Source organism: Petromyzon marinus, chromosome 35 (assembly GCF_048934315.1).
Source record: "Petromyzon marinus isolate PM22_M1 ecotype Great Lakes invasive population chromosome 35, UKy_Petmar_22M1.pri1.0, whole genome shotgun sequence".
Taxonomy (NCBI): Eukaryota; Metazoa; Chordata; class Hyperoartia; order Petromyzontiformes; family Petromyzontidae; genus Petromyzon; species Petromyzon marinus.
Window position 1 is genome coordinate 4,569,833 of NC_133701.1, and position 21,258 is coordinate 4,591,090.

Sequence of the window (21,258 nt, forward strand, 5' to 3'; positions counted from 1 at the left end):
ACGTCCTCACGCACTTCGTCATCTGCGGTGATTTTCAAATTTCGCAGATTCGGGCCGCCATGCTGGCGCACGGAGTCCCGAAACAAAAATTGGACGAGCCAAAGGGGTTGCGCTGAAGCGTTGATTCGGTGCCGAGATTAAAAACTGAAATGTGAATCGCACGCGGCCAACGGCGCAGGTCTCTCGCACTGCGCGGGGCTGTGTCGGGTGGTGGCGGGTTTAACGACACGTTTGTGTTTTTGCGATCTCGCCATCGGGCGGGAGTGCAATTGCATCGATTCGTCAATGACGATTGATTCTCGTGCTCGCGGCACATGCTTTAAATTGTGCTCGTGAGAGTGGATTTGTGGTTGCCGGAATGTACCCATGAATGAATGAATGACCGATAATGTGCGTAAACGAGACGTCAAAAGAAAGTTACCGAATGACACGGAAATACAATTGATTGTTAAGTGGAACCGCTGCCTTGAATCACGACAATTCATCATTGCTTGTTAGGTTAGCGGGCTCGGAAGGGATCAGAATCTAACTCATTCTCTGACCAGTCGCATTGCACTTTGATTACATGACCCAAAAAAACAGTCATTGGCGTTGCGTTGAGTATCTGAGTGACAAAGCCACGCAGGAGACAGACACGGCGACAGGCCCCCCCCTCCCCCCCCCCGTTTGTAACGATGCGATGACCACTGACGGCATCGTTTTAAAATCGGTTCCGTTTTTTTTACCCCGGTCACACCGCCACGTTCTCCCGCTCGATGGCCACGGTGGGAGACGCTGAAATTCACGCGAGCGCCAGGGGTGTAAACCGGAGTGCCCCCTCTAAGTGCCCTGCTGTTGGACCCCTTGTGCCCTGACTCTCTTCACCATTTGTAATCACATTTGAGGGAATCGGTTTTGGACTCGCGCTGATTTTTTTTTTTGCCAGTCCAATCTCCGCGCAATGTTTAGACGTGCCTGGCGCCCTAACTGGCTCATCGTGGAAGGACGTGAGTTAAGGTCGGGATAAAGGGGGGCGAGCAGGAGGTGGTGGTGTGGAAAAGCATTATCGTAGCGATTAATTGTAATGCAAATGGGTGATGGATGCTGTTTTTGCCCACGATGTATGTGCCTGAGTGTGTGCTTGCTACTCTTGGGCTGCATTATGGGGGTGTTTTTTTCCAGTTGAATGCATCTGTGTGGGTTTTTTTTCCTTCTGAATACTCATTCAAAATACTGAAGATTTTTTTTCTGGAGCATACACACTTATGTAAGTGAAATAATATATACAGCCCTTTTCTAGACTGCATTATGGGGGGGGGGGTTTTTCCAGTTGAATGCATCTGTCTGCGAATTTTTTTTCCTTCTGAATACTCATTCAAAATACTGAAGATTTTTTTGGAGCACACACTTTCTTAAGTAATTCAAAATAAAAATATAAAAAAAATCTCTTTTTATAAAGCGTCCTAAGTGGGCCGGTCACAATTGTTTCTTGGAGCCAGCCTGCATAGTAAACAGCGGTAATGTTTGCCTCCAGGTTTTACTGCTAAAACTCGCTGGGAGTTTCTGACGGAGCCTCTGGCGAGGCTAGGGGGTCTCTCCCTCTCTCTCATTGTTCAGTGTCTTTGTGATGAATGCGTTCAGAGTTGTGTGGATTGAAGCGTTAAGAGATAGGAGAACACTCGCCAGTGTGGGTTTTTTTGTGCGCGCGTGTGCATATAGATTATTTGAACCGGTGCAGGGCCCCCGCTTCTAGGTCGACTCAGCCTCAAATGATGTGGTGCGTAAACATCGGCACTAGGGAGACAAAGGTGGCCGGGCGTGGTGCTGGCCACCGACCCCCTCGTGTGTGCCGTTCCGGCCTTCATAGGTGCTCGCTAACAGCACTTGCCCCAAGAGTATGTTTAAGGCTATACGGGGGGTCTTCGTTTTTGTATTTATCAGAATCCGAATATTTATTTATACTGCCGGAATCCGATGAGCTATGAAGCTCTTTGTTCACAGATGTCCAGTATTGTTAACATGGTCGGCTCACATTCCAGACAATGCTGGTCGGATTCCAGACCCAGGTGATGATGTAACGTTTTCTTTGGGGGGGGGCGGGGGGGAGGGGTGAGGCGGGCGAGGGTTGGGTGGGGGGAAGCTCTCCCATCTGTCACTCATCTTGGTCACCCCAGCCAGCGGGTTTGCGGCTCGGTTTACTTGTAGTGGGGTCAACGGTGGGTAACTCCTTACAATCTGGTCTGGTCCGCGTGGGAGGGCGGGGTGCAGGTTTTTTTTCTGCCTTACGTAAGGGGAGGGAAGGTCTCGTTGATGGAGGCGTGAGCCCTTGGTGCACAGGGTGACCTTCAGCACAACGATATCTGCTCTTCCGTGAGAGCGGGGTGCGTTTGATATTCACTGCTGCGCTCATCAGTTTTGTTACGAGGGTCGTAATGCGTTGATTAGCCATCGGTGCTTGCGCTCACTCGCTCGCTCACTGTGAACCCACCGAATATTTGGTGGGTGTGAAAACAACAAAAAAAACATTCTGTCTCTTCGTTTATTTGTTCGTCAACCCAGGCAGCCACGAGAGGTGCTAAAGTGTTGCTGAAGAAATTAACCGTACATAGATAAGTATCACAATGTGAAAATACATATAACGATCGAATTGTGCGGCGGGGTGGGGGGGATGCATTCATTGTAATTGTTACAGGACCAATTGTTGTGGAGTGATTTGTCCTGTTGATTGTTAATTGGTTCTGTATATAGTAATAGGTTTTACCCTTTTAACTGGCACAAAAAACTGACACCTTTATTCAAGGCATCATGTCTGCAATAACCGCAACACTGATGCTTGTGTTGCGGTTATTGCAGACATGATGCCTTGAATAAAGGTGTCAGTTTTTTGTGCCAGTTAAAAGGGCAAAACTTGTTACTATATCTTGTTACTGGCAAAGGAGGTCTCATAATGTAAATGCTCACCCCGAGCCCTCAATACTCTGATAGTGCGCTGTTTTTGAGTTGTACGCCTTTTGGCGTCTTTTGGTCCAATACCAATGGAGACTAGGCTCTAAGAAAAGCTGTCTCGGGTGTGGACCAATCAAATTCAAGGACCGTGCATATTATCAGAGTTGTCTTTTTGTTTGCATTTTGACTGCTTGTGTTGCGGTTATTGCAAACATGATGCCTTGAATAAAGGTGTCAGTTTTTTGTGCCAGTTAAAAGGGTAAAACCTATTACTATATCTTGTTACTGGCAAAGGAGGTCTCATAATGGTTCTGTATAACTAACTAGGGCATGCCTTCTTTCCGTAGGTGCATTTCACATTGGCATCTGTCTATTTGTCTCCTCGACTTGCTTGTCCAGCTGCCTGCCTCGGTTTATCCGTCTGATGTCCACCTTGTCTGTCTGATCTTTGTCTGTGTGTCTCAAGTCTGTGTACTTGTCTGTATGTTTCTGTCTGCCTGTCCCTCTGTCCGTCTGTCTGTCTACCTGTCTGGCTGTCTGCCACGTTCTCCATTCCCACCATGCTTCTCTCTGCTCACCGCTCCGTGCTGGCGCCAAAGACAAATATCCCCCGTGTAGCCTTAACAGACTGTTGGGGCAAGTGCTGTTAGCGAGCACCTATGAAGGCCTGCATGGCACACGAGGTTGTGGGTGGCCAGCACCAAGCCCGGCCGCCTTTGTCTCCCTAGTGATGATGTTTTACACACAGCACCAGGTACCCATTTGAGGCTGAGTCGACCTAGTGGAGGCCCAGGACCGATTTAGATAATAATCACTAGTGTTGGTCGTGAGCAGGAATTTAATTCGGTTAGCCGGGTTCGTAGTGCAGCTTGCTAATCGCTACACCACCGCTCCCAACACACACTCACGTCCATGCACATCAGCAATTCATGTGCAGCTTGATTTGGAATTCTGCCAACTCGCTGGGCGCTTTTTGCATGGATAACACGCACCTGCTCGCTCTTTTAATGAAACTCACACGAATAGTGAAGGAGAAAAACCACGTAACTCTACCGTAAAATTATTATTGCTATGATCTAAACAGCAACAGAAAAAACCTCCCCAGAATCCCGGGCGTATCTCAAAGTGGTCACCTGCGCGCAGACGACGCCTGAGACTGTGCGGGAGCTCCCAGCGGCTGCCCCTGCAAAGCTGCGTGGCGTGGATAAAATGCAGACGGCACTCTGAAGATGCGTCTCGCCTGCCTCTTTATCTGCCTCTCAGTCTTTCTGCTCTCCACTCTGCATGTCTGCTCGCTCGCCGTGTGTCGCACTGTAAAAATAAATTTGGAGCAGTCAAAATATTTAAAGATCACTTTTTTTGTTGCACCACAATACCGGTTGGATTTATTTTCAATCTGTATTTTTTCCCCATCTTCTCCCCCCCTCCCCGCCCCCAGTACAATATATTCTAGGATATTTACCCTAACAATGTGGCCGACCGTATTGAAACATTGGGTAACCAATGCGTCATGTTGTGCCTGCGTCTTAAAATGTGACCGCGTAACCTTTTAAGCAGTCCCCGTACTCCGCGACGCGCTCGCATATTCGCTCTCCGCGCTGCGATTCGTGCCATTCCCTCATTTCGCTGCCTTCCTGTCAGTCCACCTGCCTCCCCCGTCTGCATGCCCACTGGCCCCCCCCGGGTGCCTGCCTGCTAATACGCCAATGTTTACCGTGCGTCCATCATTCGTTCAGGATGTCCACGTGCCTCTCTCTTTTTGTTGTTGTTGTTGCTAAAACAAATACGATGCTTCCCCCCCTCCCCACGTCTCTTCCGTCCGCCCGTCTGCTCGCTGTGGCCTTGGCGAAGCGTGCCTGTGGGCCGGCTGTCCTCCACCGTGCCCTGTGTGCATGTACCCCACGTGTGCGTGCGTGCGCGTGTGTGGCGCGTATGTAGGCCTCGTCTGTGGCGCGGCGCCTGGGGCCTGCGTACGTGTGCGTGTGTGGGTTTCGCTCTCGCTGCCGTGACCTTGCAAATGCCTCCGCGCCTGGCGGTGGCAACGTCTGCTCCGCCACGCTTACCAGCCCTGCTGGCGGTTGCTTTCCATGGCAGGGTCTTGCGGTAGACATCGCTCAGACCTAATTGGTGCGAGTCTTTTTTTACGTATGTAGTGTTCGATTTCACTCGGACAACTTCCGTCTTTCTCCGAACACGGCTTTATTTACAACTCTCAGCATGTCCTCCACATTCCACAGTATCCTGGTCGCCACAGCTCGCTCGCCGTGCTTCACTCGACTCGCCACCTTTGTCTCTCCACTCCCCACGATTACTTCGCTTACTCCGCCGCTAACTTCTTCGTCTCCGCTCTCCGCTATCACCGTCGCTATGCTCTCTCCACTGCTAACTACTTCGTCTCTGTTCACGTCTATCACCGTCACTATGCTCACTCCACTGCTAACTGCTCCGTCTCTGTTCACCGCTATCACCGTCACTATGCTCACTCCACTGCTAACTGCTTCATCTCTGTTCACCACTATCACCGTCACTATGCTCACTCCACTGCTAACTGCTTCATCTCTGTTCACCGCTATCACCGTCACTATGCTCACTCCACTGCTACTGCTTCATCTCTGTTCACCGCTATCACCGTCACTATGCTCACTCCACTGCTAACTGCTCCGTCTCTGTTCACCACTATCACCGTCACTATGCTCACTCCACTGCTACTGCTTCATCTCTGTTCACCGCTATCACCGTCACTACGCTCTCTCCACTGCTGGCTATTCTCGTCTTCAGCTCTGCTATCACTATGCTCTCTCCAAACTCTCCACTCTTCAATTCCCCGCTGTTCACTCCGAGCTCCCCAACTTCCACCACCTCCGTCTCCAAACTCCAACTCTCCTCCTCCAATTGCCGACCCCCCAATTTATCCCCGCTCTCATTACGCCCCCAATTAATTAGTCCTCGTCCCAACGGCACTCCGCGTGACCGTCACCTGTTTCTCCTCCAGACCTTTAGGCGCCGCTCTAGCCTTGGCAACAGCTCCAACCAATCACAGCCGTCCACGGCTCTCCCAGCTTAATATTCGCCTTCACTCCAGGCTGACCCAAGATAACCCGTACTGTCTGTGTGATCATGTAATCACGCTGTTTGTACTCAGCACCTTCCTACTCCACTACACGTATATAAATGCTTCCCACACAGCGTTTACCTTCAGTCGAGTGTGCTCAGGGCAGCGATTCAGAAGAATATTTCCGCAACTGGCACACCACGCCCAGAATAACTCTTGCTTACAGCCGTGGGCACTAGTCACGTATACAAACCTATTCCATTCTCGCAGTGACCTGAAAATGTTTAATTTCAGTCAGACCTGTCCACGTCGGCATACAGCGTCCACCATTCCTCGCCGCTAAGTCTGCGACTGCCAGTCATGTGCCACTCAGTCACTCCAGTAAATAAATGCCTGGCTCTTACCTATTTTGCCATTGTGAGTGAGCAGCTGTGTTATTTTCTCATTACTAATTTGTTGTATAATTAACGTGGGATGTGTGCTCATTCGTTAGGATGTTTGTTTTATTTATTTCACCCACTTATACGCGATTAAAGACATGCCCTCTAGCAAGTTATATTTCAAACAGCATATTTTAATCCATAAAAAAATAATAATCAGATTACATAATTTCCCCCCAGCTCTTTCCACAGGTGAAATATCGGAGCATGAAGGTATAGATTTTTAAGGCATTCATGTTGACACCTGAATCTACAGCATTGATGATGGCCATTATGATTATTAGTCGTAAATAATAAATTTTACATCTATGGGTTAAAAAATGTGCTTCTTACCCCCCAATAACGACCCCCCCCCTGCGCCCCCACCCTCTGTAAACTCCCCCACCACCCCCCTGCCGAAGAGATTCATTTTCACAATTCAGGTTTTGTGATGTGATCTAAGAACGTTTACTTTTACAAAACGCAAGCTGTGAACCCAGTGACTGCAGGTGTTCAAGGGACCCCCCTTCTTGTCGTACAGCCGCTGATGTAGATGCAGAGCAACTGCCAGAATTTTAAACATTCGGGAGGTCAAGCCCAGACGAGGCGCCTCAGGATCAGTGGAGTGGTGCGTCAGGATCAGTGGAGTGGCGCGTCAGGATCAGTGGAGTGGTGCATCAGGATCAGTGGAGTGGTGCGTCAGGATCAGTGGAGTGGTGCGTCAGGATCAGTGGAGTGGTGCGTCAGGTTCAGTGGAGTGGTGCGTCAGGATCAGTGGAGTGGTGCGTCAGGATCAGTGGAGTGGTGCGTCAGGATCAGTGGAGTGGTGCGTCAGGATCAGTGGAGTGGTGCGTCAGGATCAGTGGAGTGGTGCGTCAGGATCAGTGGAGTGGTGCGTCAGGATCAGTGGAGTGGTGCGTCAGGATCAGTGGAGTGGTGCGTCAGGATCAGTGGTGGAGTGGCGCGTCAGGATCAGTGGAGTGGCGCGTCAGGATCAGTGGAGTGGCGCGTCAGGATCAGTGGAGTGGCGCGTCAGGATCAGTGGAGTGGTGCGTCAGGATCACTGGAGTGGTGCGTCAGGATCAGTGGAGTGGTGCGTCAGGATCAGTGGAGTGGTGCGTCAGGATCAGTGGAGTGGTGCGTCAGGATCAGTGGAGTGGTGCGTCAGGATCAGTGAAGTGGTGCGTCAGGATCAGTGGAGTGGTGCGTCAGGATCAGTGGAGTGGCGCGTCAGGATCAGTGGAGTGGCGCGTCAGGATCAGTGGAGTGGCACGTCAGGATCAGTGGAGTGGCGCGTCAGGATCAGTGGAGTGGTGCGTCAGGATCAGTGGAGTGGTGCGTCAGGATCAGTGGAGTGGTGCGTCAGGATCAGTGGAGTGGCGCGTCAGGATCAGTGGAGTGGCGCGTCAGGATCAGTGGAGTGGCGCGTCAGAATCAGTGGAGTGGCGCGTCAGGATCAGTGAAGTGGCGCGTCAGGATCAGTGGAGTGGCGCGTCAGGATCAGTGGAGTGGCGCGTCAGGATCAGTGGAGTGGCGCGTCAGGATCAGTGGAGTGGCGCGTCAGGATCAGTGGAGTGGCGCGTCAGGATCAGTGGAGTGGCGCGTCAGGATCAGTGGAGTGGCGCGTCAGGATCAGTGGAGTGGCGCGTCAGGATCAGTGGAGTGGCGCGTCAGGATCAGTGGAGTGGCGCGTCAGGATCAGTGGAGTGGCGCGTCAGGATCAGTGGAGTGGTGCGTCAGGATCAGTGGAGTGGTGCGTCAGGATGAATGGAGTGGTGCGTGAGGATCAGTGGAGTGGTGCGTCTGGATCAGTGGAGTGGTGCGTCAGGATCAGTGGAGTGGCGCGTCAGGATCAGTGGAGTGGCGCGTCAGGATCAGTGGAGTGGCGCGTCAGGATCAGTGGAGTGGCGCGTCAGGATCAGTGGAGTGGTGCGTCAGGATCAGTGGAGTGGTGCGTCAGGATCAGTGGAGTGGTGCGTCAGGATCAGTGGAGTGGTGCGTCAGGATCAGTGGAGTGGTGCGTCAGGATCAGTGGAGTGGTGCGTCAGGATCAGTGGAGTGGTGCGTCAGGATCAGTGGAGTGGTGCGTCAGGATCAGTGGAGTGGTGCGTCAGGATCAGTGGAGTGGCGCGTCAGGATCAGTGGAGTGGTGCGTCAGGATCAGTGGAGTGGTGCATCGCTTTAAGAGGACCCATTGCATACGACATATAGAATTATCGTACTTGAAAAAATCAATATTAATCAACATATACAATGCATCAATACACCCCTCGTTAAACATGGTGGGGGAAAAAAGGTATGAAAATGTCACGTGTTAGCGGTCAACTTGCCTTTTCTTCATAATTGTGTTTTATTTTTTTACGTGCGGTGCATTCTGTAGCCCTACACAGAGCTCAGGCAGCGTGTGTCTTGAGCCAGTGGTACGGTTGACACGGAGCAATGCAACAATTTGCCCCTCGAGTTGATTCCTGAATTATTACGAGATCAGGGTCATGATACAGGGGTCACGATTCGGGGTCACGATTCGGGGTCACGATACAGGGGTCAGGATTCGGGGTCACGATATATAAGTCATGATTCGAGGTTACGATATGACTTGATAATATATATTTTTTAATGTTTTAATCACATTTCGGTGAATGTAACATCTCTATCGGCTGCCAGGGTCTCTGTTTGCTTGCAACAAATCATCACGATCTTCATCATCATCAGCCACGATCAATCCACTGCTGGATGAAGGCCTCCTCAAGCCGTCGCCATCTCTCACGATCCTCTGATGCAACATGCCACCTGCAGCATTAACAATCCACTTACAACAAACGCGACTCGTAAATCACTGCTTCTCGAAGATTCAACGCACGCGTGTGTCATGAGTGTAAGAATTGATTTCAATCTGACGATCGCCGCATCGTACCGAGCGTGCCTGCAAACACTAAATGGGAACAAGTCTCGGCGAGAACGAGAGATGCGTCCTGGCAACTCTTTAACCTCTCCAACGTGGAGGCCGCACGATTGACTTACTCCTCGTTCCGCGAATCCCAGGAGGCTGCACGTGTATGGAACCGGCTCATTCCAGCTCTGTGCCGACGTAACGCTTGCACCCTTGTGCACAAGGCCCAGGCCATCGCGCGTACGCCCGTCGTGCATTCACCCATCGCGCGTTCTCCCCCGTTGTGTCGCCCACCGTGCGTTCACCCGTCCTACCTTCGCCCGTCGTGCGCGCGAGGGCACACTCGTTCCCCATTACTCTGCTTCACATGGAATGCGCCCGACCCAAGCAGATCTCCAGAAGCTAAGCAGTTTGAGCCTGGACAGCGCTTGCTTGGCTGGCCACCATACACGCAGCAGGTTGCTTTGGGCTGCTGCGGGGTCACGTGGTGGGCAGCTGAGTGGCGTGCAGCGAGATTGTATTGTTCCGTACAACGGCGGCCTCTGGGCACTCCTCCCTCAGTCGCCCACATTGGACAACGTGGGCGAAGTATGGTCGAACAATCCCCACGACGCCTCACGGCATTGGGGGAGGCAATCGACACAATAATGGACTGACAAAAGGCTGTACGTGTGCATGAACATTGTGCATGCGCGCGTCTCTGTGGCTCCTCTCTCTCTCTCTGTCTCTCTCTCTCGCTTCCTGCAGTTCGCACCATCCCGCCGCGCTTCTCCGTCCTTCCCGCGAGCCACGAGATCATGCCGGGAGGCAGCGTGAACCTGACGTGCGTGGCCATCGGCTCGCCAATGCCGTACGTCAAGTGGAAGCTCGGCCACAAAGACCTGACGCCAGAGGCTGACATGCCCATCGGGCGCAACGTCCTGGAGCTCACTGGCATCCAGGAGTCGGGCAACTACACCTGCGTGGCCATATCCAGCCTGGGCGTCATCGAAGTGGAGGCACAGATCACCGTCAAGGGTACGCTGTTCGCGACGTGCCGCGGCGCGCATGTGTGGTTGAACTTCTTCGCACCGTGCGTCGGCCAAACCACGCTAATCGGAGGTGCGGGGGAAGGACAACAAAGCAAACACAAGAAGCAGTTCTAAAGAATTCGAGTTTTCACTCTCGATTTAAAAGCGCCATAGCTCCAGCAGCTTCCTAATGTCGGAAGGAGGCGCGTTCCAGACGGCCGCAGAAGGGCATGCGAAAGCGCACAATGCGGTGACCGTGGGGCGACGTGCCATTGCTCGAGAGCAGCGCCAGGTCGTGTCGCGATGTGCGGTGCCCAGCTGTTGGGTTAGCCGGCGGTGCATGTGCCCCAAGCAGAATTGGGGTTGACGTCGTAAAAAGGAAGCCCACAACAATTTGGACAACATTCGTGGACGCAAGTGCCGATTGTGCTGACTGATGACGGAACTTTTAAATAGGCGGTAGCGCACAGACAGTAGACTCAGCACTGAGTCAGTAGGCAGTGGTCACGTGGTTTTTATATAATTATGATTATAGGGCGGCCGAGTGGATTAAGCAGGGGTGGATGAAGTTCGCTCATCCTGTCTGTAATGTTACCAATAATCACCAGGAGCCATTCGCTTGGGAGACACCCCCGACGCGCAATGCGTGGCTGTGTCCTCTGGCGGTTTAAACTTTCATCTCCCGATCATGATGGATGTAAGTTCAACTGCCGGCTGAGGATCAATTCGGCCTGTCATCTCTCAAACAAGGGCGGGTAGATGAATAATGATAATAATACATTTTATTCATGAGCGCTTTTCTGAATACTCATAGACACTTTACATAAAATCATAAAAGCAGCAAAAACAACATCAAATGGTAAAAACACTAAAAAGACATCAAACTTAGCTAAACATTAAAAGCAATTTTAAAAAGGTGAGTTTTAGTCAATGATTTGAACGCTGGAAGGTCGGTGCAGTCACGGATTTGTTTTGGGAGAGAGTTCCAAAGTGAGGGGGGGGCAGCTATAGAGAAGGCTCTGTCGCCCCAAGTTCGATGCTTGGTCCTGAGAGGTGGAGTCAGGAGGTTGGCGTCAGATGAGCGAAGGCTACGGGATGGGTTGTGGCGGTGGAGCAGGTCAGTGAGGTAGGAAGGGGCCTGGTTATGAAGGGCTTTATGTGTGAGGAGGAGGATTTTGAATTGAATTCGTTGTGGGACCGGGAGCCAATGGAGGTTTTGGAGGACAGGGGTAATGTGGTCACCGGTGCGAGTGTGATTGAGCAGACGAGCAGCAGAGTTCTGGATGTACTGGAGTTTATTTAATGTTTTGGTTGAGGTGCCGTATAGGATGCTGTTGCAGCAATCGATTCTGGAGGTGATGAAGGCGTGGATGAGGGTTTCTGCAGCGGAGAAAGAGAGTGATGGGCGAAGTCTGGAGATGTTTTTGAGGTGAAAAAAGGCAATTCTGGTGATTTGTTTTACGTGGTGTTCAAAGGAGAGGTTATTGTCAAAAATTACTCCAAGGTTGCGACTTTGAAGGGATGGAGACAGGGTGAAGGTGTCGACAGTGACGGAGAAACTGCAAATGGATTTAGTGATAGATTTGGGACCGATGATGATCATATCTGATTTGTCGCAGTTAAGTTTAAGGAAATTGGTGTGCATCCACGATTTAATGTCAGCGAGGCAGTTAGAGAGAGTGGAGTGGGTGGCGGAGGTGATGGATTTGGTGGAGATGTAGAGCTGGACATCATCGGAATAGCAGTGAAAGTTAAGACCACGATGGCGAATGACGTTGCCAAGGGGAAGCAGGTATAGTATGAAGAGCAAAGGACCAAGCACCGAACCCTGCCGGACACCTTGGGACAACGGAGTGGTGGAGGAGGTGCAGTTGTTGATGTGGATGAACTGTCGTCTGTCGGTGAGATAAGATTGGAGCCAGGAGAGGGCGGTGCCAGTGATGTTGAGGGTAGATTTGAGGCGAGAGAGAATGAACCGTGTGGTTGATAGTTGTCAAAAGCTGAAGTGAGGTCCAGGAGGATGAGGATGCTGAGGTGACCAGAGTCTGCGGAGAGGAGGATGTCGTTGGTAACTCTGAGGAGGGCTGTTTCAGTGCTGTGTTGTGAACGGAAGCCGGATTGAAATGGTTCGAACAGGTCATTTGAGGAGAGGTGGGTTTTGAGTTGTTTGGCGATAGTGCGTTCCAGTATCTTAGACAGAAAGGGGACATTGGAAATGAGTCGAAAGTTTGACATAATGTTGGGGTCAAGTCCAGGTTTTTTGAGAATGGGGGTGACAGCAGCCAGTTTGAGTGAACGTGGGATTGAGCCAGAGCTGAGAGAGGAGTTAATGATTTTTGTGATGAGTGTGGAGATAGCTGGTAAACAGTCTTTGATGAGGTGGGATGGGATGGGGTCCAGGACACATGTTGATGTTTTCATCCCTGTCACGATTTTAGACAGCTCCCCCGGCGACACTGGGGAGAACTGAGATAGTGGCTGAGAGGTGTAGGGGGGGGGGAACAAATGATGGAATGCTAGAGCAGACAGTGGTGGCAGAAGAAGAGGACAGGTTGGTGTAAATGGTGTCAATTTTGGTCTGAAAGAATGATAGAAAGGTGTTGCATTTATCAGTTGTTGAATGAGTTGACGATATTGTCACTGGGTTTGAGAAGTTTATTTACTGTGTAGAAAAGAGCCTTCGGGTTGGTAGAACCAGAATGTATGAGGTGTGAGTAGTTGGTGGACCGGGTAGTGTTAAGAGCTTCCATATACTGCTGAAGGTAATCTGTGTAAGCTTGTAGATGAACAGTTAAACCAGTTTTCTTATGAAGCCTTTCAAGCTGACGCTTACGGGATTTCATTTGTGCAGAATAGGAGTGTACCAGGGAGCAGAGTGAGTGAATGAGATAGTTTTAGTTTTGATGGGAGCCAGATGATCGAGACTGGTGGAAAGTGTTTCATTGTAGTAGTTGGTGAGGTCGGAAGGGTTGTCAGTCACGGGGGAGGGGGAGGAAGATATTTTGCTGGCAAGAGAGGCTGAAAGAGCAGGACTAGAGATGGATTTAAGATTTCTGAAATAAATTGTCCTTTTGTCCTTGGTTGTAGAAATGGGGAGATCAATGTTCATGGCGATTGCCAGGTGGTCCGAGATGTTGAGGTTGTGGGGCTTGAGGAGCGGTACGGTGAGACCAGTAGAGCTGACCAGATCCACAATGTGACCACGGCTGTGGGTTGGAAAGTTTACATGTTGGGTGAAATTGAAGCAGTGTAGCAGTTCCAGGAATTCAGTAGTAAATTTACAGTCAGTGTCAATGTGGATGTTGAAATCTCCCAGGAGCAGAACAGAAGGTGAGATGGCAGATAACTGAGTTAAAAAGTCAGAAAAGTCAGAGAGAAAGGAAGGATTTGGTTTGGGGGGTCGGTAGATTATGGATTGTGAGCACACGCTTGAAATTACACTCGGAAACGGTCTCGGTGAACATGCGGATGAGAGAGGAAAACGCAAGTCAGGAGCACCATCGGGACCGTTAAAGAGAAGGTAAAGTGGGCTTGACAGGACATGTTGCTCGAAAGAATTACGTTTTAACACCTAGGCTTTCGCGACCAATATTATCCATGATAAACGTTGTTTTAGACTTAGATCGCGTAAATATCGATGTGTCGTTAACCCACCACCACCCAACGCAGCCAATTGGTAAGGTTTGTTTATTATGGCCTGATGAAGCCGGTTGTAATCACCAGCGAAACGTCGTACTCATGTTGTGGGTTTACTCTCTAACACATAGGTGTGCTGAAGTAGTCACAAATTGGCACGTTTTGTTTACGTGACAAACCTTACTCATTGGCCGTGGTGGGTGGCGAAGGGTTAACGACACATTTATATGCACGCGATCAAACCCAAAAAGAAAAGCCTCTTTTCTAGAAAGAATGAAGGCCAGTGGGTCAAGATGAACAACGGAGTGACAGCCAAACGAAAGAAAACTGCCTAGAGGATGTGGATCGATGATACCGGCTCGTACGCAGGTGCAAGGTGGTAGTTTTACCGCACACCCTCAAGGCACCGGGGTCAGCGTGCGTTGGAGTGGGGAGGAAATTCTAAATTATTATTTTCCTCTCCAAGATCTAGTCAATGGAGCGTATTGTAGCATGACTGGATGCGACGTGGCCTGGTGCTGCTTAGCTCCGCATGGCGGACAGCAGGGCGACTGCTGTGTGTTACGCGAGCCACGCAGAAGTCCAGGAGAGCCCACGGCCTTAAGCATGACACAAGCCAACCCTTTTGAGCAGCACGGCACAGGCGTGTCAAGGTGCGGCAGCCTGAGCAGAGCGCGAATGCAGGGGCCAAGGGATCGTGATTTATCACGAGCACTGTGCGCGTGGAGCGGAGCGAGCGGTGGACAGATTGATAAAAATTTACGGCAACGCAGGGGGTCAGGGAGAGGGTCACATGGGGGAGAATGTTTTTAGGCTTCAGCAGATTCGGTGCGCTCCGCTCGCAATTATGGATCTGGCCCTGTTTAAGCATGCACACTCGGTTCATTGTACGTCATGGGACGCGTTGCCATCACTAATCTGTCCGGTTGTATGATTAATGATAACAAAAAAAATGCGCACAACGGAAATTAATTACAGGCTGCCCTCCTCGGGCCCCGCTGCTCCCATTTCCTCTCCGACTTATCCCACCTCTTCCATCCTCATCCGTGCCCCAACCGTAACCGGCTAATTCTACCCAACTGCCTCCCCCTTATCCTATTCACCACCGCTCCATCATTCCCCGCACTGCCCCCCCCTCCCCCCTCCACCCCCCCCACCTCCTCCAGCCCTGCCGAAGGCCCTGGGCACGTTGACGATGACGGAAACGACGGCGACCAGCGTGACGCTGACGTGGGACTCGCTCAGTCCTGACCCTGTCCTCTTCTACATCATCCAGGTGAGGAAGGCATGGAGCATGCCCCGAACCATTGGGCACCCTGGTGGTGAAGCGTGGTTTCCATCCCGACCCTGTCGGATGGATGTTTGGAGTTTAGCCCACTGAGCTATGTAGCTCTTTTTCAGAAGCGACCTGGCCACAAATGATAGTTCAGCGAAGTGGCTTTTTACGTTGAAATTTATAGCAGTACTCTTAAACGCACGTCGATTCTGAATGTAGAGGGAAAAACCGGAGGACCCGGAGAAAAATCCACGCAACCACGGGGAGAGAGACATGCAAATTCAAAATATACAGCAGCAGGTGTCAGGGTCGTGATCGAACCCACGACCTCCTGCATACCAGGCGAGGTAGTTAACATCCACAGGTGATAACATGCTTTCTCAATGATGATTCCGATATTACCCAGCCACAAAGTTACTCACTTCATATTCTCGGCTGCTTGAGTTGCAAAGGCAGTGCGTGCGTGCATGTGCGTTAGATATGCGGTTGTGGGAAGCGGTAGTGTAGTGGTTATCGTGCCGTGAAAATCGACCCCAGCGTGGGCGCCCTCACATCTTATGTGTATATAAATGCGTGCGTCGAACGAGCGATCTCCACCACTGCCCGCCTGACCCCCCCCCCCCCCCCCACCAACTCCCACCGGCTGCGCCGTCACCGCAGTACAAGCTGCAGTCGTCGGAGGGCCCCTTCCAGGAGACGGACGCCGTGCCCACCACGCGCTACACGGTCGGGGGCCTCAACCCCAACTCCAAGTACGAGCTCCAGGTGCTGGCGGTGAACAACATTGGGCGCGGGCCGCCCAGCCCGCCGGCGTTCGCGCGCACGGGCGAGCAGGCGCCGTCGAGCCCCCCGCGCAACGTGCGCGCTCGCATGCTGGGCGCCCCCACCGTCCTGGTGGTGACGTGGGAGGAGCCCGAGGAGCCCAACGGGGTGATCTGCGGCTACCGCGTTTACTACACCGCCGACGCCGTGCAGCCGGCGAGCACCTGGCTGAAGCACAACGTCGACGACAACCTCCTCGCCACCATCGGCGGCCTGCTGCCGGACTCGCTCTACGCCCTGCGCGTGCTCGCGTTCACGTCCGTCGGCGACGGGCCCTTCTCCGGCGAGATCTACATCAAGACCACCATGGGAGGCAAGGAGGAGCACCCGCGCACGCACGTGCCCATGCACGTGCCCACGCACGTGCCCACGCACGTGCCCACGCACGTGCCCACGCACGTGCCCACGCACGCGCGCACCAGGGTTGCCACAGCGTGGCGATACTACGGCAGGAAAGCGTTTAAGGGCAAAGGTGCAGCACTAGCAATTTCCCGTTCTGGTCGAAGGGCCTCCGCTTAAAGGAGGAGATGCCCTGTAGAAGAGAAATGGTGGCCTAGTTGTTTGTTATGCTGGCCAGACATCTTAGAAGAGGTAGGGGAACTTGCACTTTACCCCACCGCACACACGATCTGGTGATTGACTATCTGTGGTGTACACCTCAATGCTGCTGCGTATATGTTAACAAAAATATATCTTGTGATATCAGGAGATCCACGATAATGAAATCATCCATTTTGCAAAATATCATCGTATTGCGATATGAGGCCCAGAACAGGTTGAAATATTCGCACCGTACGTGGCCATCCGCGCGAATTGGAGGTGCTCACGGCCAACCGATGTTGGCCGCGGAGCGGGAATCAACCCCGGATTGCCGGGTTCATGGCCCAGCGCGCTAACCACTGCACCACCGTTGCCTCCAGCGGGAGATGCACGCACCAACGCGCGTATGCAGCAACATGCACGCACCAACACACGCACCAACATGCACACACCAACACGCAGGCTCGGGCAAGGATGCGCACGGAGCAGAGAGGAGGACGCACGCAGGCCACCGCTTGGCGTCCATTTGCGGCGCGAAGGGTCATGTTTTTTTTTGGTATCTCAAAAGTCATCGGATTAACGTCTCGAGCCGGAGGGGGAGAGCGCCTCGCTCCCCGTCGTCGTCGGGAGGTGCGAGCGAAAAGCGCGACGCGCGGTTGGCGCGCGACCGATGCCGCGTCCAAACGGTCGGACAAAAGTGCCGCGCTCCTGCTCGGTGTTAACCTTTGCAAATGTCAGCCACCCCGCTCCCATCGCGGCGCCACGACGCCGCAGCGCGAGCGCCGACCACTTCCCCCTCGTCCACGTCGCCGCTGTGACAAGCGCGCGCGCAAATTGCTCCCTTGGCGTGCGCTTTCGGGTCCGCGCGTTCCACACGAAGGCGTGGGGGTTTTTGTTATTTGTTTCGTTTGATACGTGTGCGCGTAAGTGCGTGGTGTGTAGGGCTAAACGGGGGGGGGGGGGGTGAGCGGGGGTGTGGGGGTCGGGGTCTTTGTTATCCTCGGTGGGGCACGGTCGCGGAGTGATTGTGGCGCTGCGCTAGGAGCCCGGCGGCACGTGTTCGATTCCTGCTCACGGCCAACACCGTGACCAATTATCTGAACCTCTCCTGGGCCTCCCCTTGGTTTGCTAGGCCTCAAATGAGTACGCGGTGAGATGTGTAAACATCGCCACTCGGGAGACGAAGGCTGCCGGGCGTGTGGTGCTGGCTACCCATCCCCTCGTGTGCCGTGCCGGCCTTCATATGTGCTCGCACTAGCCCCAACAGTCTAATAAGGCTATGCAGTGGGGGGGAGGGGGGGGGGGAGAGGTCTTTGTTGTGACACGATTTAAGGGCGTATGAGAGCGTGACATGCATCATTTGTCATGTGGGCCATGTCATTGTGTATTGACTTTGTAAAATGTGTCACGTCTCTGATGCGGCTTCGTGTGTGGTGTTTTTTGTTGTTGTGCCGCTACGTGTGTGTGTGTGTGCGTGCACGCACGTGTGCACTTGGTGATCGTTAACCGCACTTGCCCCAAAAAACCTGTGAAGGCTATACCGGGGGATGGGGTGGGGCGGGGGTCTCTGTATTTGTGTGCTTGCTGGAGTCGTTGTCGCCAGCGGTCACCGGCACTGCGCTGCTCGACCTGGTGACCTGAGTGTGGTTCCTGCTCACGGCTAACATCAGCGGCGAATATCTGAAGCCGCCCCGGGCTTCCCCTAGGTCAGCTCGGCCATAAATTAGTATCCGGTGTGGTGTGCAAACATCGGCACTGTGGGAGACAAAGACAGCCGAACATCGCTGCAGGCTATACTCTCGCACTCGTGCGCTGTGCCGGCCTTAACAAGTGTTTTCGCTAACGGCACTTGCCCTAACATCCTATACAGCTATATGGGGATCTTTGTCTTTATTTGCTGGGTGGTGGTGGTGGTGGTGGTGATTCTAGTTTTGTTCTCTTCTATTTTAAAGGATATGTATTCTGGCCACTGTTTGCAGAAGGGTCTTAACACAAGTAGGTCACTACATCTTCAAATACGAGTAACCATCGCTGTGGTTTTGTTCACAAGGGTACAAAGAGAGCCCAGATAAGCACTGGGAACGCAAATCCCGGCGTGGGGTGGCCCAAATGTGGATACAAACCCGCATCGCCTGACCCTGTGGCTTCAAATGAACTACGGGGTGTCTCTGATATTTTATTCCGTATGGGTTTTATGGCGTTCGTGTCTTCTGTGTGTTTCACAGTCCTGAACCGATATGTATAGCATACATATCATGCTCACCGTTAACGCTGCATTGTATGCAGACACGTGTAATGGGGCCCAGACTTCTCTGGCAATGACTGTGCTCCCACAAAAAAAAGGCTGAGGTTTCAGAAAATCGCCCTTCTCTGCACAAGTGCATGTGCAGAAGAACTTTGAAACCATCACAATTATTTGTTTGTTTTTGACCTGTTGTCTTGGCCCACATCGTTCCCTTCTCCAAAATCGAGGGACTATTGGACCAACACATCAACATTTTTTATTTATTAGGTAGTGCGAAACCAGTAAAATCAACCTGGAATGAACATCACGGTGAAGTATGCTCAAACTACCCCCCATAGCTTGCGTAGCATGGGGGAGGAGACCCTTCATCCGGTTGTGGATTGACAAGAGTGCTGCAAACAGCTGCGATTGCTCAGGCAGTGCGAGCGATGGGTGTCGTGAGTTCTTTGTGTTTTCATGTTTATGCCTGTGCACCACTGCCAAAGCAAGCGTTTACTTTTTGTTGTTGTTGTAATAAATAAATAAACAGATCGGAGCACGGCCCTGCAGTCGCCTGTCTCCCCCGCTGATGGAGAGGCCTCCATTGACCCCGATGTCTTCGAAGGGATTGGAGTTACCCACACTTTGTCCCACCGCACACAACATAGCCATCGACGAATTATATGGCTGGGTGGACTGCGGTGGGGAGATTTAATAAACTTGCCCATCGCTTCAGCTGCCGACCCCTAGACATCGAACCGGCGACCTCTGGGTTTCAAGTCGAGTATGCATATACATGAAAATGTAGTCATCGACAGAGGAAAGTGGAAACAGATGACGAAACGTGCAGTGGACACCTACATGGATCGTGCTGCTGATGATGATACTTAACATCTTGCCACAGCAGAATCCCTTATATGTACGTTATATACGTTGTTATTTAAAATACATTTTTACGTGTTTTTTTTTTTCACAGTTCCTGGCCAGCCGGTTAACCTGAAGGCAGAAGCAGAGTCCGACTCGAGTATTCTGTTGTGCTGGACTCCCCCGCATTACGGCGACATCGCCAGCTACGAGCTGAGCATCCGCCACGGAGACAACAAGGAGGTGTGTGGGTCGTTCCATCAGCCACACTTACAGGGGTCCAATCATCGAGACGCAGACCCTTTTATCAGGTACACCCTTCGGGGTGCCGTCGTTATAGAGATGCATGGACCATTCCACCATACACGTTGTGGACTGTTCCATCACCATCACTCTCAGGGGGGGTCCTATCATCATAGAGATACTGTACATGGACTGTTCCATGAGTCACACTTACAAGGGCTCCTGTCATCATAGAGATTTGTGGAGCATTCCATGAGACGCAATCAATTATCATTGTGGGTTACACTCATATAAAACTAAAAACGAAAACAATGTGTCTATTTTACCAGGTAAGGCTCAATGAGCGACGTAGCTGTTTTTCAGAAGCTACCTAGCCATAAATGACAGCTCGACGAAGTGGCTTATCATCGCGTGGAAATTTACAGCAGCCAAATACTCTAAACGCGTGATGTTGATTCTAAATGTGTAGGGAAAAACCGGAGGACGCGGAGAAAAATGAATGCGGCCACGGGGAGAACATGCAAACTCCAAATATACAGCAGGCGTCAGGGTTGGGGTCGAACCCACGACCTCCTGTATAGCAGGCGAGGTAGTTAACATCTCGCCACAATAGCACCTATATGCTGTGCTTATCGGGGTAAACTCGCCCTCACTCTGAGACAGGCACTACGCTCACCACGATCTTCAAAACAAGGAATTGATTCTTAAACTAAATCACGATCCCGAACCTAATATTTCATCAAAGCGTGTGGGGAATTATCAAAGTGTACTGATTTAATAAAAGTTCATGTTCAAATTATTGAACTGTCATTTGCCAAACTTACTGTATTCCTGGTGAAAGCTCAAATGACAAATTTGAAAAGTACGTATAAATTAAATGACATTGTCACATTTCATAACAATGTTTTTGTTCCCCAGGCTCTCCCGTGCAATAGTAAGCATCTGGTTAAATAATACATTGATCAATCACGCTATTCTCTATAATTCCCACCGGAATTAGGATAGTGGATCAGTCAGTGCATATGTTTGTGTATAATTCATGGGAAATGTAGTAATATGCATGAAAATGAATTGAGATTTTTTTTCTGAGTGTTTAACAAATAGTTACGATTTCAACTCGCCCCGTTCGACCCTTGAGGATTGATCAAATGAACGCCACTTTGTGAAAAGCCTCCAGTGTTAGTCCTTTGGGTGGACCCATCCCCATCCACAGGAATGTGGAATTTAAATTAAACGAATGACTCGCGCTATAGAAAGTAATTTATCACCAATCGTTACTCGTCTGAGAGTAAAATCAAGTTTGGGTTTCATTGATGAATGAAGCCCCCTAAGGAGTTCATAGACAGCCTCGACAAGA

The 21,258-nt window shown here is 51.5% G+C and overlaps 1 protein-coding gene across 13 annotated transcripts in view; it reads left to right on the plus strand.

The window, feature by feature from the left end:
- LOC116948983 (receptor-type tyrosine-protein phosphatase delta-like) overlaps positions 1–21,258 on the plus strand; it is a 614,820-nt gene that overhangs the window by 504,321 nt on the left and 89,241 nt on the right. For all 13 annotated transcript variants that reach the window (XM_076071860.1, XM_076071866.1, XM_076071855.1 and 10 more), the window contains 4 exons: positions 10,034–10,303; positions 15,099–15,208; positions 15,869–16,343; positions 19,771–19,901. In XM_076071860.1, the coding sequence (XP_075927975.1) occupies positions 10,034–10,303; positions 15,099–15,208; positions 15,869–16,343; positions 19,771–19,901 (986 nt within the window). The remainder of the gene's footprint in view (positions 1–10,033; positions 10,304–15,098; positions 15,209–15,868; positions 16,344–19,770; positions 19,902–21,258) is intronic.